Source organism: Athalia rosae, chromosome 2, assembly GCF_917208135.1.
Source record: "Athalia rosae chromosome 2, iyAthRosa1.1, whole genome shotgun sequence".
Taxonomy (NCBI): Eukaryota; Metazoa; Arthropoda; class Insecta; order Hymenoptera; family Athaliidae; genus Athalia; species Athalia rosae.
Window position 1 is genome coordinate 20941964 of NC_064027.1, and position 15546 is coordinate 20957509.

Here is a 15546-nt window from a genome sequence, read left to right on the forward strand (position 1 = left end):
GGATATTTTTATTTTAATAAACGGGGCAATCGCCTACGTGTTATTTCCACCTCTAATTATAGGGACTATATCGATATTGCTGCAGGTCGTAGTTGCAGTATCTTTAGAGCATACTTTTATCGATATCCTGCGGTTATTCGAAGGTCTCGGGCTGAAGGCTAAATAATAGTATCATGCTTGAAAAGACTGTATGGAAAATCGATTGCTGATTGAAAAGGTCGACGGTAAAATTTTACATTATCTGTAAGTATAGGTATGTGAATTTCTACAAGAAAGATGAGATATCCTAAACATCGATAACATCGGTGAGCTATGTTACTAAAATTCTCATTATTTACCACAGAACAGAAGAAAGAAACAGTCAAGAAATAGAAATGATAAATCGTAGAGAATCGAGTAGACCGGTGTGAAATGTTAATACGTTCATTTCTTGCTTACAAATTCTTCATATTTATTAATTATATTGCAAAGTATATAAATAGTTGGTTGATATATGAATTAATGTCAATGGTATAACATTTAAGATGTATCGTCGGGGGGTATTTGACCAAGTTCAGAATCAGCTGGTAGTCCAACGGCTCCTTCAGCATCCGTATCATTGCCCATGGGATTTGCCGCTAACGGTGGAGGTATAGGATCCATGCCAATCGCAATTATTTGATTTTCCCCGGCATCTAATGCTGGATCAGCTGTAGCTTCAGCGAGATTGGTCACGGATTTTGATTTGAGGCATTGGAAATCTACATGACGACTCTTAGCCTCTTCTTTTTCCCATGACATGTGAATGAAAGGACGCTGAACATAATTATATATTACTTCCGCACGACCGTCAGCCCTTTTCTTTACTTTCTCTTTGTACGTCGGGTAGCCTTCAATACCTAAACGTATCTTCTTCAATCCTCGTTCCTTCATCACTTGTTTTGCAACATCTCGATTTTCTATGTACTTGAAGAACCGATACATCGCCGTGCTGTTTACAGCTGAAATATGAAAATAGATTTGGTTAGGCGATTTTTTATACTCCGCATTGCGAGTAACCGTGTTCACGACAACTTTATACAACAAATCATTACTTTGGGAATATTCTTCCCCCATTTGTGGTGGGTATTCTTCATCCCAATCGACGACATCGTCTTCCAGTAGAACAACGACATGACATTCTCTATCTCCCCTCTGCGCACTGTTCACCATCAATGGTAAAATTAAGTCCTCGAGGAACACTTCGAATTGACAGCGAGCTCCCTCGTTAGATAATTCGTGAAGCAGCCCCCCTGTAAGACACTTTTTTTTATGAAGAATGAAACTTTTCTGTAGTACAGTACTGGTAGTCTCACTTGTGAATAATCGAATAACGCGACGATTTAGTCACCAAATAATTGGTATCAAATTATTTCTGAATAATGAAATTTCTGAAAGTTCAAAAATTTCAGATCGAATATGTATAAGCATAAATATCTGTAACTCACTCAAGTTCTGACATTTTACTGTGCTGGCATCGAACGGTACTAGAAGATAATCGCAGGCTTCACGAAGCTCTTGCACAGATACTGTAGGAGGGCAACGAATTATTCCTTCTTTATAATACTCCAAGATTGCCCGGAATACCATAGCAGAAATCCCATCGGCGAGTTCATGTTCACCTCTTTCATTCGGTAAAGCGAACTCTATGCCGGAACTGAACATACGCCCCAGCATTGTATTTGGATGTGCGGTAAACAAAGCAGGATCCAAAATGAATCTATAAAAGACAATGGACTGGTAAGTCAACATTGTTTATAACTCACAAGATTCAAGCATCGCTTGGATCGATGTAGTTTAAATTAAGACTAAGCCACAATTAAAAGTATGCAAGTGGCAGTATCTATCACCTAGTGTTATCGACGATAAGCGTTATCCGCTCATCGGTGGATGCAGTAACACTCATGCCAGATGCAGTTCCAGACAGTAATACTTTGTCACGAGTCTGATTTTGTTGGGGCTTGGCTAACCCGACTGTTGGACGCATTCTGAAACAGCATGGTATAGAAAAATAGCTTATTATTATCCGCATAAGAAGATTGACGACTATGCGCAGCAGAATGGTTTTGCAAGACCTTTTACGTCATTGGCGTACATGATTTTTAAAGAACTTCTACTAACAGCTCACATTGACCTACCTGTTGCATAATCTGATGGCCTCACCTACTTGGTAATAAGGGCGATAAGCTAATTTGTGGCAGTTTTCTTAGTGAGATGTGACAATGTTAAAAGTTCTGGAGGATCAACAAAACTTATCATTATTTGGGCTAGACCAATTGCTGGTCTCATTTGTTACCTTTTGATCTTCATGACTTACGTGTTTCGCATTCCTCGTTTGAAAGAACAACAGTACCGGTTATTGGTTCCATTCCGCTGTACCAGACAAGGTTTCGGGTTGGATGAGCCGGGACAACTACATGCAAAACAACCACATTTTTTTACTAATCTGCTACCAATGTCAAGCAATCCACATTGTGTACTGTAAACAGGCCGGCGGGCTTCTACTTTACTCTAAGCTAGGTTATACGAACATGTTACTGCAATAATGAAAAAATTAAAATTATCAATCGTAATACATATCTGCATTTTCAACACATTGCTTATCACATGCATTGTTTATAATATTTATGAAAGTTCAAAACCTAATGCATGTTGTGGAAGAGAGAGAAGATAGAAGATTGGTACGGAACATAGAAAGTGCATCATGCAGAAAATTTTAGCACTACATACATCTAAAATAATATTTGGAACTCTTCTACCTTATTATGTAAAAATAGATTTGATTAACTCGATGAAACTTTTCAGTTGTCTGACATGTGTTTGAAGTATCTTTTGATTAAAGTAATGTAATAAATTTACAAGCAATAACATGGAATAGTTTCATTCAGGCAATATGCTCTACGCCACATTGAAGAGTGCAGTTTGCTTCAAAGCAAATTAAATTTAGTATCTCATATTCAACCTACCCAAATCTGTGTTTGTATACGCGGTGGCGACCACGGTTATCCGTTTCCTTGTAGTCTGTCTCTGTATCGCTGCTACTATCTTGCACATAATTTAAACGCTCTCCAGGATTTGACATGTCAGGCCAGCTAGTCGAATCAAATAAATATCTGTTAACGAGATGAACTTTATCTATTGTCGCATCGGTGATATCGCATGAATAAATTATAGTTGCATTTACAAAGAACACCAAGGTCACCTTGATGGCTAAGAGCAATGCTTCATTCAAAATCATCTTCCATGTTTAATCAAGAATGCATCCATACAAACACTGTGCAACATAGAATAGAATATCCGAACATAATTGTAAACCTATCTAGGAATCATTTGTTTCACGTAATCGGAATCTATCTCAATTTAAAGCTTTAATCGCATTGACCACACAGCACTTGAAAATATTGAACATTGCAGGTGCCACTCCCTGTCATATTTTTCTGAAACTTTAAGATCTCTGCGTTGTTTCTGACATTCCAATAAGTAATACAGACGTTGCAAGCTAACCATAGACTTTCACTATTGTACCAGGAATGAATATGTACGACGCTTTTCATACTGGGGTTACTATTAAGAGACTAGCTTTTGATGAAGATGTTATTGCCGATACGGGAGCTAGTTTTTTTTTTTTAAGGAGATATACATACTTACGAATGATAAAATGGTAAATACCACTCTATTTTCTCCAACAGCCACTTTAACGTCGAGCAAATTTCAATGCTGCAAAAGTAAAACCTAACCTGTCTAGATTTATTGATAGGAAATCTCATTCCAAGCCAACTGATAATACCTCAGGGTTGTCTGAATTCTAAATTACCTTAAAGCTAGGCCATTGATAAGGTTTTTGAGTATTGCTTCTCACGATACTTGACCGAAACTCGCAAAAAAGACTTCGGAATTCACAGGCTGATGACTGGATTAGCGTTAATTAGATTACAAGTTATTCTATTTTTCCTCGATTTCAACTTTGGCTGTCACTAGAAAATTGTAATCACGTCATATGACTTGAGATAAGTACTCTCGATTTTCGAATTAAAGTTTCAAACTTCCGATACATACGATGTTGCAGCAATTTTTGAAACGTCAATGACAGTTCGTTCGTAACATAAAAGTGACAACACGGTATTAACATTTGGGATTTGAACAGAGAAACTCCATCATGACCACTCGGAGAGTGGTGTATCGGTTGAACCAGTGGTTGAATATTATTTCCTATGTCCGTGGTTGAACCTAAACCCAATAATTGAACCTCTCTGCGTAAGCAAGTTGAATCACTTGAATTTCAATCGCTCGCTTGCAAGCGGCGCGCACGGCCTTTTCTAATTATGTGTCTCACACTGATCTTATATCAGTGGTAGGGACCTTGATCAGTGGTAGTCTCGAGTCGCATAGCGAATATAGAAACTGCCACTGGAAACTGCGTAGAGCGCTTGTCGAGTCCCGAAGTCGATTTGGACTGTGACGTTATCGAGGATTTTGATTCGGGTCCTACTCGCCGAATAATCTTGTTTATCTGGGTTAAAGTCCGAAACATTTCATACGTATGTATGTATCTACGCATGTACCAGCCATAGGAGCAGTTACCAGCAGTTACCTTGTAACTTTTGCACTTACAGGCTGACATCGACGTGATTCGGTTGACTCGCTCCATTAATTCTTGTTCTTTTGAAATTAAAGAAATTTGAAAAAATTCTCGTTCTCTTGTTTGAACAACGTTGATCAATTCGTCAAATCATGTCTTTCTGTCAGGTAAGAACTCCGTATTCTATTTGAATTATTGAACGGGCCATGTATCGTCATAGGCCACTGATATTGTCGTAAGCGCATTCTTGTTTCATTCCTTTCTTGACTCTATTGTTTTATTTTATTACAGGTACTTAGTAGGTCAGTGCGTCAAGTAGCACTTAGATCCTACTCCGCTCAGGCTGCAACTTCAAATGGCTACAATTTCCGTAAGAATAATATTCGTATTGCTTCCATAAATGATATTAGTATAGTTTTCATAATATTTTTCAAGTTTTGAGCTGTTATGAGTGCTAACTGAAATGTCTTTTGCCCAAAAGCAAAACCAGATATGTTCACCTATCACATGGTTGACACTTTGACAATCGCCGACCTTAATTATCACCTTGTCCAAAGTATGTAGAAGATAGTAGTCTCACCTCAAGCCAAAGTCAATAGTGATTATATTGCCTGGGTCAGTTAGATTGGTATAAAATATTTCCAAATTTGCCTGAAATTTGCTGATTCAGCATGAAATTTAATATTACCTAATTACTTTTAATGACCTTCGGTACAAAGGTCTTTCAAAATAATGATTGTCGATAGATTTTGAGACAAGTCATGATAAGATTGCTTTATTATAGTTACCAACTAATCTCAGTTTATGTACGTATAATGTGAAAGAAACTACTTTTACTCTTTTTTTCAAACATTAAATAGCTAGCAAGGAAAAGTAACCATTTGGTGTGACTATAATCCCTTCACAGAATCATCATGGGATTCAATACAACACAATTTATAGGGTTTTTAAATTCCGTTTAGAACTGAATGAGACACAGCTGGAGATGCAAGATCTGGCGAGAAAATTTACAAAAGAAGAAATCATCCCTGTTGCTGCAGAGTACGATAGAACTGGAAAATATCCTTGGGATATTGTTAAGAAAGCGTGGAGCTTAGGACTCTTGAACGGACATATTCCACAGCACTGCGGTATGTTTCTTCACTTTTTCTATGTACAGATAATAATTGTAAATTATTGGCAATTGTTTACTATGGTAGATTTTATCTCAAGCTATCAGAAGACATTTTCATCCAATGCTGCATAATACCTATTGAATTTCAGCTATTAAGATTATCTCATGATACATTTCTTTATGATAAGCAAAAAGGGGTATCATAGTTAAGCTACAGTTATCTAATCTCAAATATTGATTAATGGTAAATTACACTGCAGAATATGTTCATAAGTACAATTTGTGAAGAATATTTGACAATCGATTAATCTAGGACTTGGGAACGCTCGATCAAAAGTATTTTTGGGGATTGAAAAAACACCATAAAACTGTCTTTTCTGACCATCTAAAATCGCTTGCTCTGAGGTTATCGGACTTGCTCTTCAAATTTGAATGATAAAAAACGACTTCTCTTTCCTTATTCACATCTCCAGGAGGAATGTCATTAGGTACCTTTGACTCTTGTGTGGTGGGTGAGGAATTTGCCTATGGATGCACTGGTATAGGCAATGCTATTGGAACAACGAATATAGGTGTAAGTGTCTGACAAAGATGCAGCAAAGCCTCAATGGCCTTTGATCCATGTTGAAAGGCTGCAATCTATTTATTTAGGTTGTCTTCTTGCTCGGTAATGCACGGACTGCTTCTGACACTTGTAAGATTCCCCAATGAGAGTTAAAACTCAATTAATCAATTGGATCACTCTCGGTCTGATTAAGAACCGATGACAATGATTTACTTTCTTCCCTAATACAACTAGAGCAAGTGCGACAAGAAATAGTATACTATTACCATAGATTAGTTATCTTCATTTGGCTGCATCATCAAAAAACATCGGCTAGGGCTTTTTGGTTGTGTCCCATCTTTGTGTGGGTTTCCAAGGATCACCCTTGTTATAGAGGTGGGGTCAATTGTTCATAACAAGAATATGGTGCCTCGGTAGCATTAGATTCTTCCACTACATTGCTTTTCTAAGGTGAATTAAGATTAGCTGCATGTCACATTCTTGGAGTACATTCAGCAGAATTTAAATGTTATTTTAACATGATACAACCGGAGTGCAATCTTCCTCCAGTGTAGTTCATTCGACACGTTTCGATCATAGTCAAGTATACCAGCAGCCAAATAATATATAGAAATATTGAAAGATTAAGACGCCATTTTTGTGTCTTTCTTTCTTCTTATATCATAATGTCTGTATTATGATACGCTGAATGGGTTTTTTATACATTGCAGGAGGATTAGAATGTGGTGTTTTCGATGGTTGCCTTGTGGGAGAAGAGTTTAGCTATGGTTGTACGGGAATAGGGACTGCAATGGAAGCCTCAGGTCTTGGTGTAAGTTGATTCATTTGAAGCAACGCCATTCCAATGCACAATTTTCCAGTGAAATCAACTTTTAACCTACCCGTTATGCTGTCGCACGTAATACCGTTTTAAAAATAATACTCATTAAACCTCGATTTTCATTTAATTATCCCATCCAAATAAAATTCACTTAATCTCACTCGTACGTACCCTAATCTCATAAACCATTGAGCTAATTGGTCCTTACTAAAATCCTGTGCTATGGGGCCTCTTTGATTGTGAATCAACTTATGAATCATTGTATTTTCATGTGAAACTCAGAAACTCTTACTATCAGATTTCTAAGTAGCCTTATTCTGTAAATCTCTGATTTTTTTTTTGCTTTCTTTAGCAAATGCCTGTCATTATTGCTGGCAATAAGGAACAACAGAAAAAATACCTAGGTAGGCTCATCGAGGAACCGCTCGTTGCTGTAAGTTACAGTTTCTCGCAGATTTCTCTACAAATGCTTTCAAAAGTATATTATACTTGACACTTTGACAATTAGGTACATCGTTGATTAAATTCTGTCTTGTTTCACCGCAGGCATATTGCGTAACCGAACCTGGTGCTGGATCTGATGTAAGTGGTGTTAGAACTCGAGCAGAAAAAAAGGGAGACGAATGGATTTTGAATGGAACGAAGATGTGGATAACGAATGGTGGTGTAGCAAATTGGTAATTTTTCGAGTAATTTCGGAAGCTCGATTACTTCTGCTGTATAAATTCGAAAATTCAACTAATAACGTGTATACACTAAAGTAATTCAGCTCACAATGCAACTCAACTTTTTTTGAGCAAATACCACGCATAGAAAACACGTCCTGCACATGATTTTGTTTATTTATAGGTACTTTGTCTTAGCCCGCACCAATCCAGACCCTAAAGCCCCGAGTAGTAAAGCATTCACAGGTTTTATTGTTGAGAGAGATTTTAAGGGTGTCTCGCCAGGGCGTAAAGTGAGTGGACTGAATATTTTACAGATCAATTTATGATTCAGAGGTTTTTTCTATCGAATCGCAGTATATAATCATAGATTATTAATGATGCCGATAAGTATTCAACCTCCAAAATAGAAAATGACGCATGATATAAAATCATTTCACAACGAAGTTCGTTTCACTTTCAGGAAATAAACATGGGTCAAAGAGCATCCGATACCCGTATGGTGACCTTTGAGGATGTACGTATTCCAAAGGAAAATGTACTGATCGGAGAAGGTGCAGGTTTCAAAATCGCCATGGGAGCATTTGACAAAACTCGACCACCGGTAATTTATCAATTTGTATTTACTTTGCAGAACAACTGTATTATTCAGATTTATTTGATCAAGCCATTTGTGGGAGGCGCATATAAGCGTTGATATACAACATTTCAATATGCTTAAAACATTCAAAGGTTGCATGTGGTGCCGTCGGTCTGGCAAAAAGATGTCTGGATGAAGCTACCAAGTACGCGCTTGAACGTAAAGCTTTTGGCGTACCCATTGCTGAACACCAAGCAGTCGCTTTCATGTTAGCGGACATGGCAATTGGTATTGAAACAGCTCGGCTGGCATGGATGAAAGCTGCGTGGGCAGTTGACAACGGGCAAAACAATACTCTGTTAGCTAGTATCGCCAAGTGCCACGCAGCAGATGTAGCTAATAAATGTGCCACAGACGCAGTCCAGGTACGTTCCAAACACATTTGAACAAAATTTCTTATGCAATCAGAATTAAAATTTATCAAGTCCATAGAGACTTGACGCTCGAAATTCAAGTCAAGTTACAGAGCTTAAATTATTGATATTATTAGATATTTGGCGGATGTGGATTCAATACCGAGTATCCCGTGGAAAAGCTAATGCGAGATGCTAAGATTTATCAGATTTACGAAGGTACAGCTCAAATTCAACGCGTAATCATATCTCGCGCCATATTGACGGAAGCTAAACAAGGTGGGCATTAAGCCGATCAGTGCATGCCATGACCCGAGATCCCATTAAGTTAATTAACGCACGTCAGTTCAGCGGATTTTTCAGTTTGTCTATTCATACAATGCAAATGCAACATATCATACGGCATATCCAGAAAGTTACGGATATTTTTATACAATACTTTTACAACGATCTTGGTATAAAGAATATCAATTTGTAAAAATAATAAAAAGTATATTTTATATCGTTATCATTTCTTTGAAATTTCTCTCTTGGTCTAAAACTTCTACCCTCTCAGAACCTGATCCAATATTGCCTGTAAAGCAACCTTCTCTATTTTCAAGAATATTTGTTACTCAATGTTGAAAGTGAACATTGTTCTCTATCAAACAATTCTCAAAATTCTTATAAGTTTCGGGTGGAAAAAAATGTAAATTGACGTGCGCGCGCGTTAAGAGAACTCGCAACTCAACGACAAAGAGGTTTAAATTTTGGCGCCATCTTAGACGCAGGTGGCGCTTCGGTACCAGCCGAACGCGCTAGTCAAGTGCATGGCCTAATGAATACGGATAACATTGTATTTTATGTCGGTTCTATTGTTGTTTTTGCTACGTTACATTTAGTGGTAATAGCATTTAGAGAAATAATGCAGTGATGGTTGTGAAAAGGGTGGTAGAACGAGTAACCGGGGCACCGTGACACCTGACCTACTTAGGCATCTAGTCGTCGTTTCGAAAAATCGTTCGTTAGATATAAAAGACAAGGGTAATCATCGTCGGTGTAATTCCCAACTCTGGTGCGTGATCGATAAGAGTATCCTATCAGGGCCTCGGTATTATTGATAAGAAAAAAAATCTCTCCCTGTCGAAATTAGCGTCTCCAACGAGCGATCTCGGCTGTCAGTTTAAACAGCGGGTCTGTTTCAGCAGCAGCCGCTGCCGTTCGCTCGTTTGACTAGCGAGTCTCCCGTCTCTGAATGCAAAGTGTAAGTGAAGTGGCCTACAGACCTACATTTATCTAACGTTCGATTTTTTTACCCGCGTAGGGAGTGAGTAATAATTTGAAGGGTTGCGGTAGTGATGTCGCCGTGACATAGATGTTGTCTTAGCGTTATCCTTTGGCCTGTCGAAAATCCGTCGCTCACACCGACGGCCAGTTTTGGTGTTCTGTGGTGTTGTGCGCGGCAGAGAGACGAACATAGGAGGACAGTAACTAGAATGCACGAGGGCCGAATGGCAGCGGCGACGACCGACGGAGGGGGTCCGGGTAGCCCGTCGGCGGTGGCTCTCTCCGATACCTCCTCGATTACCCTGGTCTCCGCCCCCGCCCCCGTTCAACCCCAACCACAACCCCAACCCCAGGGATCTCTTCCTTCGCCCGTACCCATACCCGTTCTGGCCGCGACTCCGCCGCAGCCCCAACAGGTACATCAAACGGGAACTGCATCTCAGCAGCCACCCGCACTGGCCCTCCAGGCCAACGCTGCCGCTGACGTTGAAGAAGACACCGGTGAGTTTGCTTCATTGTCGTTAGATTATTAAATTACACCGACGTCGTTTCATGCGAGCCACCAACGAGCACGAATCTCACCGTCTCGTCTCAGCTTCGTCGAGACGCATCTTCTAAAGATCATATACAATAGATGGCATTCTAAGTTTTCAGACGGATCTAAATACCGAACACCCGCCCTGCTTCTATTTTTCCCCTACTCCGGATGGCCACTTGTTCGTTGCACCTGCGACACCCTTATGCAGGTTGCAATTGTTGTTGTTGTTGTTGTTGTTGTTGTTGTCGTTGAACATGGGTACCTCGCTGGACGATGACGTACGATTTATACGGAGGGGACCTAGGGGGCGGTGGAGGGTCGACTGCCCCCCCCCTCCCAGCCCCAGACCCCTGTCACCTACCGTAAACTATTATTCACATTCACCTCATTCACACACAATTTGTGTCGCCGTGTCACGCTGATCCTCTCTCGCTGTCACTTTGACACACGATATCCATCGATACCTTGCGCAACGATTTTCCACCCTGGAGGGTTACGTTACACGAGCGTAAGCGAAACGGCAGCTGAAAATTCAGACACTCTGAATTAATACCTGTACATTTGTCACGACGCGCGTTAATTTTGCATACAAAGGCTGTTGTGAGTTGATATAGCGTGGTGCGCTTATACAGTTGCGAACGGAGTGTCCTAATTCTCGCTGTCCGAGAGGGAGATCGATGAAAAAATTTTTGGAAAATTCTAACGGAGAAGAGAAAGAAAATAAAGAAGAATATTGAGAAGGGGATCTCGGGATTGCAGGGACTGAAACTGGAGAATGAGAATTGGAATGAGCACGAGAATGAGAATGACGAGCTGCTGGTCGGACGCCGCGGCGCGCCTGAAAACTGGCAACGTCGCTACGTCGCGCGACGTGAACATCCTACGATGATATACATATATGTATATACAAGCCTATATATCGGCATATGTATATATAACTACGATACACGATGCATCTACTCATGACTACCTACTTCAATTCTCTCCACATGCGCAAATGCGATAATATATGCAGCTTGTTTATTGGCACGCGGTACATGTCTATAATATAAATACGCATACGTGCGCACGCACGCACGCGTATACGTGTACACGATGATCATTATTACTCATCGATATACGTGTACCGGGGACTGCATAGGCACATATTATTGCGAGTTGGTATAAACGGTCCGATCTTTGTTTGCGATCCGTGCCGGCGGTTGTTATACCCTGCAAGGCATGCACTTCGACGATATGTATACGAATGTGCGTATGCAGGGAGCAACGTTACCGCGTTAAAAATAACTCGTTCCATAGCGTAATACTTTTTTTATTGTTTGAAAATTCCGATTCGCTACGGGCGTAATTGAATTTTTCGACCCAATTTTTGTCTACTTTGAAATATTCGAAAATTCATATCGCACACCCGCCATTTGTCCAGAAGTGAGCTGCGACCACCTGGTGCAAAATTTGCGTTGCGGGAGCACGTTTTTTTTTCCCCCCCCTCCCCCTTCTATTTTTTAAAACATCGTTTCCTCCGACTCTCACCGTACAGCATTAGAAACGTGCGAGATCGCGTCGAGAGGTTGGCTCGGTTTTGAAAAATTTGAAAATCTTTTCCACCCCAATACCTAATTTTCTTACTTTGGCGCGTGCGTCCGCACGATGCACTTTCATCTTTCCCCAATCATCCACAAAGACTCCCCACGGTTTTTGTTGACGATAAAGTCGACAATACCGGAGAATACCTATGTACCCGGTGTAGCGCCTACCTGCCTCTATTTTTACACCTCTATTATACTTGTTGCGTTACATTTATTCCGAAAGTTACGCCCAAAGCCGATTGTTACGAACCCCCCCCCCACCCGCCCCCCTGCAATCTTATACCTGTACTGACAGCTATATGCGCGCCGCACCCCGTAAATCACCTCGCAATACATAACATTATTTTCCTCTTCCCGTTCAAATCTCGCGAAACATAAGGACACGCCGTATTTTCAAAAGGGTAAATGTAAACAGCGCAGCTGCAGTTGCTACGAAACGCCAAACTTCAGATCCTTCGGCTATCATGTACATCTGTCATACGTATACCGTAACCGCTATGGGAGAAATTGTTTCCTCCCTAAATTTAACGATTCGATAGAAAATTCCGACCCGCTGAATATATCTGGTATAATAATTATATTAATCACCTCCCTCTCTTTTTTTTTGTTTTTTTTGATGTTTGAAAATTTTTCCACCGATGTAACGTGGACCGTGTTTTCTCTCTCTCTCTCTCTCTCTCTCTCTCTCTCCCTTCATGTTCTCGGTTGGATAAATAATTTAGAAAAAGAAAAAATAAATAATTAGAATAAATAAGAGGAAAAAAAAAAAAAAAAAAAAAAAAAAAGGAATCGTGCTCGATTAGCGAAACGTTGATCGTAAATTCGGTAACCTTTATGCTGACGAGATACGGTGTGTGGTAATAATCCGAATTCGGAGGTCGCATTGTTGTCACACTTTCCCTTTTTCCATGTTCAAATAGGTGGGCCGTTAGGTAGCATAGGTATAAAAAGGTACGTAAGTACAAGTGCAGCGTGTTACGGCGAAGTAAAAGTTTCGTACCGGCCGTATATAGGTTACGTATTACGTATAGATATATACGTATACGTCAAGAGCGCGAAAAAGATGCGAGCCTCAAAGATTTTTAACAATGAATATTTACGCGTAAGAATACCCTTGAATTCTCGACTATGTAGAGTTGCACGGAGAGAAAAATAAGACCCCGCTAACGACGGTGTATATGTATACATAACTATATGTATATGTATGTATACCTATAACTGTATACACAACTCCTCGCAAGTTATTTAGGGCGAGGCGCGTGCCAAAAATCACCCCTCAAAACATTTTTCACGGATCAACTCGACTTCCAACTCTCCAAAGTTTCTCACGTAAATATTTATCCTACCTGTTCGTTACACTTGCCGTCAGGTATATAATAAGGCGCAATGATATATATATATGCAGGTAAAATTTACCTGCCGCCAGAGCCACCCGAAGATTCGACGTCCCTATTCTGTATTGATATTTATTTTCGGTCTTTGGTACAAAGCGCGTCCGCTGCAGGTATATAATTTCCAGCTCTTATGTTTCCGAGATTTTTCCGTATACCTGTACACAAGTGTTATTATATAGACGCACCGTGCCGCGGCGTACTTTCAAAATTACAAGTGAGCCATAAGAATTGTGCACCGTACGCATTGTCGATACAACCGTAGGTACGTAATATTTTTCCAATATCGGAAACATTGTTGGGCAAACTTTCTCACCGGGAGGGATGAAGTCCCGACGACGAATATACATATATATATATATACACGCGTGCAACGGGCTGACCCGGCTTGCCGCGCCCGTATAACTTTGAGTCGACAGTTTTTTTTTTTTTTTTTTTCTTCTACTTCGGCCAATAAATCAGCTGTGCAAAGGTCGTGATATTTGCAGTACATACATATATACAGATGCGCTGTTCTAAAACTCTCGTTAAATTTTGTTTTTCCCCTCGATTTATTCGAATCGCAAATTTCCTCCTCTCGTCGCGATCGTTGAGCGTTAATTTTTGAACGATAAGAAGAAGAAGGGGGGGAAAAAAAAAACAAAAAACAAAAGAAAACAAAAGGTCAAAGAAATAACGGGGCGTAGGAATTTTTGAATAATTTCGTACAATACCGCCCGCATAAATTAATTCAAGTATATAATATACCTATAATATTAAATTCCGCGAATTCTACGATATATCGATTTATGTACTTTAATCTGCACAAAACGCTGAAAATCATACCCCGTGTACACCGACGGAATACCATATGTATATCTATATGCGTGGACACGTTATACACATGTATGGTATATGTACCCGACGTCGTGTACGTACATCTATAAATATACGCGATAGCACGTGAGAAATTTCATTCTTTAGATTTTCGTGTGTAATGCCGGCCGTATAGGCGAGTTATGATGAATTCGATTGGGTAACCCAAACGATGCCGTGAAGTAACAACACGCGCGCGGCATGGAGCTACGCGGTTTTTAATAAGCGTCCTACTTTCCGCGGTATCTCGCCGCGAATCCCCCCCTCCTCCTCCTCCTCCTCCTCCTTCTCCCCCCCTTCCTCTCGTCCCCCTATTCCCCCCCCCCCCTTCCCGCGTCCGTCCCCCCCTCGTCCGCGCGGATCGGAGCCCTCGTCCTCCCCTCCCCCCTCGCCCCTTTTCGGTCGTTTTCGTTCTCGTCGCCGAGAGGAGGAGGAGGAGGAGGAGGAGGAGGAGGAGGAGTGCGGTGAGATAACGTCGGGGCTTGCGCCGGCGACTTGGGCAAGCGAAACTGAAAGTGGTGTCCCACTGACCCACTGACCTCCTTACCCACTGACAATGACACCGATCTCCTCTCGCGGCACTGCCTGCGCAGGTCTGACGTGTATCGGACGGATCCGTCCCGACTTCTATCCCTCGTCTCTCTTTCCCTATTACCCTCCGCAGCGCGGTACCGCGCGCTATACGTTATACGATGTGTGCACGTTATGTGCGGTTATATTTATTCTATTTTATTTTAGTTCGTTTCGTCCGATTACTATTCGTTAGAATCTTGTACGCGCTACCTCGCGATGAATTTTCAATTTTTCTCTCATCTTTCCCTGCATTTTTCTTTTTTTCTTTCTTCCCTACGCTCTCCGAATTTCATCTTGGTTTTTGTTTTTTATTCTTTTTCTTCTTCTTCTTCTTCTTCCTCTTTTCTTCTCTCGTTCACGACGATAGTCGTTGGCCTTGTTGAGCGTGTGTACCGTATAGGTGTATACCTACGCACGTAGAAAACTACACGTAAACTTGATCGGTACGTCGCGTTATCGTCGTGCGTAAGAACATTCCGCGATAATTTTGTTGTTTTTCTTTTCTTTTCTTTTCTTTTTCTTGCTTTTTTTTTTCTGATTACTCTCTTTTTTTTGGACACCCGCGACGCGAGAAGCGATATAT

The 15546-nt window shown here is 40.6% G+C and overlaps 2 protein-coding genes across 24 annotated transcripts; one reads left to right on the top strand and one right to left on the bottom strand.

The window, feature by feature from the left end:
* Window positions 1–426: 426 nt before the first annotated feature.
* On the bottom strand, window positions 427–4232 carry LOC105689519 (BTB/POZ domain-containing protein 10). 20 transcript variants are annotated; one of them, XM_048651323.1, is made up of 8 exons: window positions 4075–4232; window positions 3667–3992; window positions 2985–3110; window positions 2336–2431; window positions 1869–2006; window positions 1467–1738; window positions 1074–1271; window positions 427–980 (listed from the first exon to the last, which is right to left on the bottom strand). In XM_048651323.1, the coding sequence occupies exons 2-8, from the start codon at window positions 3783–3785 to the stop codon at window positions 520–522; spliced, it is 1410 nt and encodes a 469-aa protein (XP_048507280.1). In that variant the 5' UTR covers window positions 3786–3992; window positions 4075–4232; the 3' UTR covers window positions 427–519. The 20 variants fall into 20 exon arrangements, with proteins under 20 accessions (XP_048507280.1, XP_012262014.2, XP_012262011.2 ...); XM_012406591.3 differs by having other exon boundaries at window positions 3688–3735; window positions 3833–4229; XM_012406588.3 differs by having other exon boundaries at window positions 3667–3735; window positions 3833–4229.
* A 172-nt stretch (window positions 4233–4404) lies between these two features.
* LOC105689517 (probable medium-chain specific acyl-CoA dehydrogenase, mitochondrial) lies at window positions 4405–9262 on the top strand. 4 transcript variants are annotated; one of them, XM_020854259.2, is made up of 11 exons: window positions 4405–4560; window positions 4632–4764; window positions 4889–4967; window positions 5560–5727; window positions 6185–6285; window positions 7449–7529; window positions 7643–7773; window positions 7946–8054; window positions 8225–8365; window positions 8494–8766; window positions 8892–9262. In XM_020854259.2, exons 2-11 carry the CDS (start codon window positions 4750–4752, stop codon window positions 9042–9044), a joined length of 1251 nt encoding a protein of 416 aa, XP_020709918.1. In that variant the 5' UTR covers window positions 4405–4560; window positions 4632–4749; the 3' UTR covers window positions 9045–9262. The 4 variants fall into 4 exon arrangements, with proteins under 4 accessions (XP_020709918.1, XP_012262004.1, XP_048507295.1 ...); XM_012406581.3 differs by lacking the exon at window positions 6185–6285 and adding an exon at window positions 6987–7087 and having other exon boundaries at window positions 4406–4560; XM_048651338.1 differs by lacking the exon at window positions 6185–6285 and adding an exon at window positions 6987–7087 and having other exon boundaries at window positions 4420–4556.
* Window positions 9263–15546: the final 6284 nt, after the last annotated feature.

What these genes read in the sequence shown, in the direction of transcription:
- LOC105689519 (XM_048651323.1), bottom strand. Translation starts at nt 3,785, where the DNA reads ATGAGATTTCCTATCAATAAATCTAGACAGGTTAGGTTTTACTTTTGC. An exon ending in TATTTACCATTTTATCATTC is followed by an intron (nt 3,111 to 3,666) that starts GTAAGTATGTAT and finishes TGATTCGACTAG; the next exon opens with CTGGCCTGACATGTCAAATC. An exon ending in GTATACAAACACAGATTTGG is followed by an intron (nt 2,432 to 2,984) that starts GTAGGTTGAATA and finishes TTTTGCATGTAG; the next exon opens with TTGTCCCGGCTCATCCAACC.
- LOC105689517 (XM_020854259.2), top strand. An exon ending in TCGAGGAACCGCTCGTTGCT is followed by an intron (nt 7,530 to 7,642) that starts GTAAGTTACAGT and finishes GTTTCACCGCAG; the next exon opens with GCATATTGCGTAACCGAACC. An exon ending in GTGTCTCGCCAGGGCGTAAA is followed by an intron (nt 8,055 to 8,224) that starts GTGAGTGGACTG and finishes TTTCACTTTCAG; the next exon opens with GAAATAAACATGGGTCAAAG.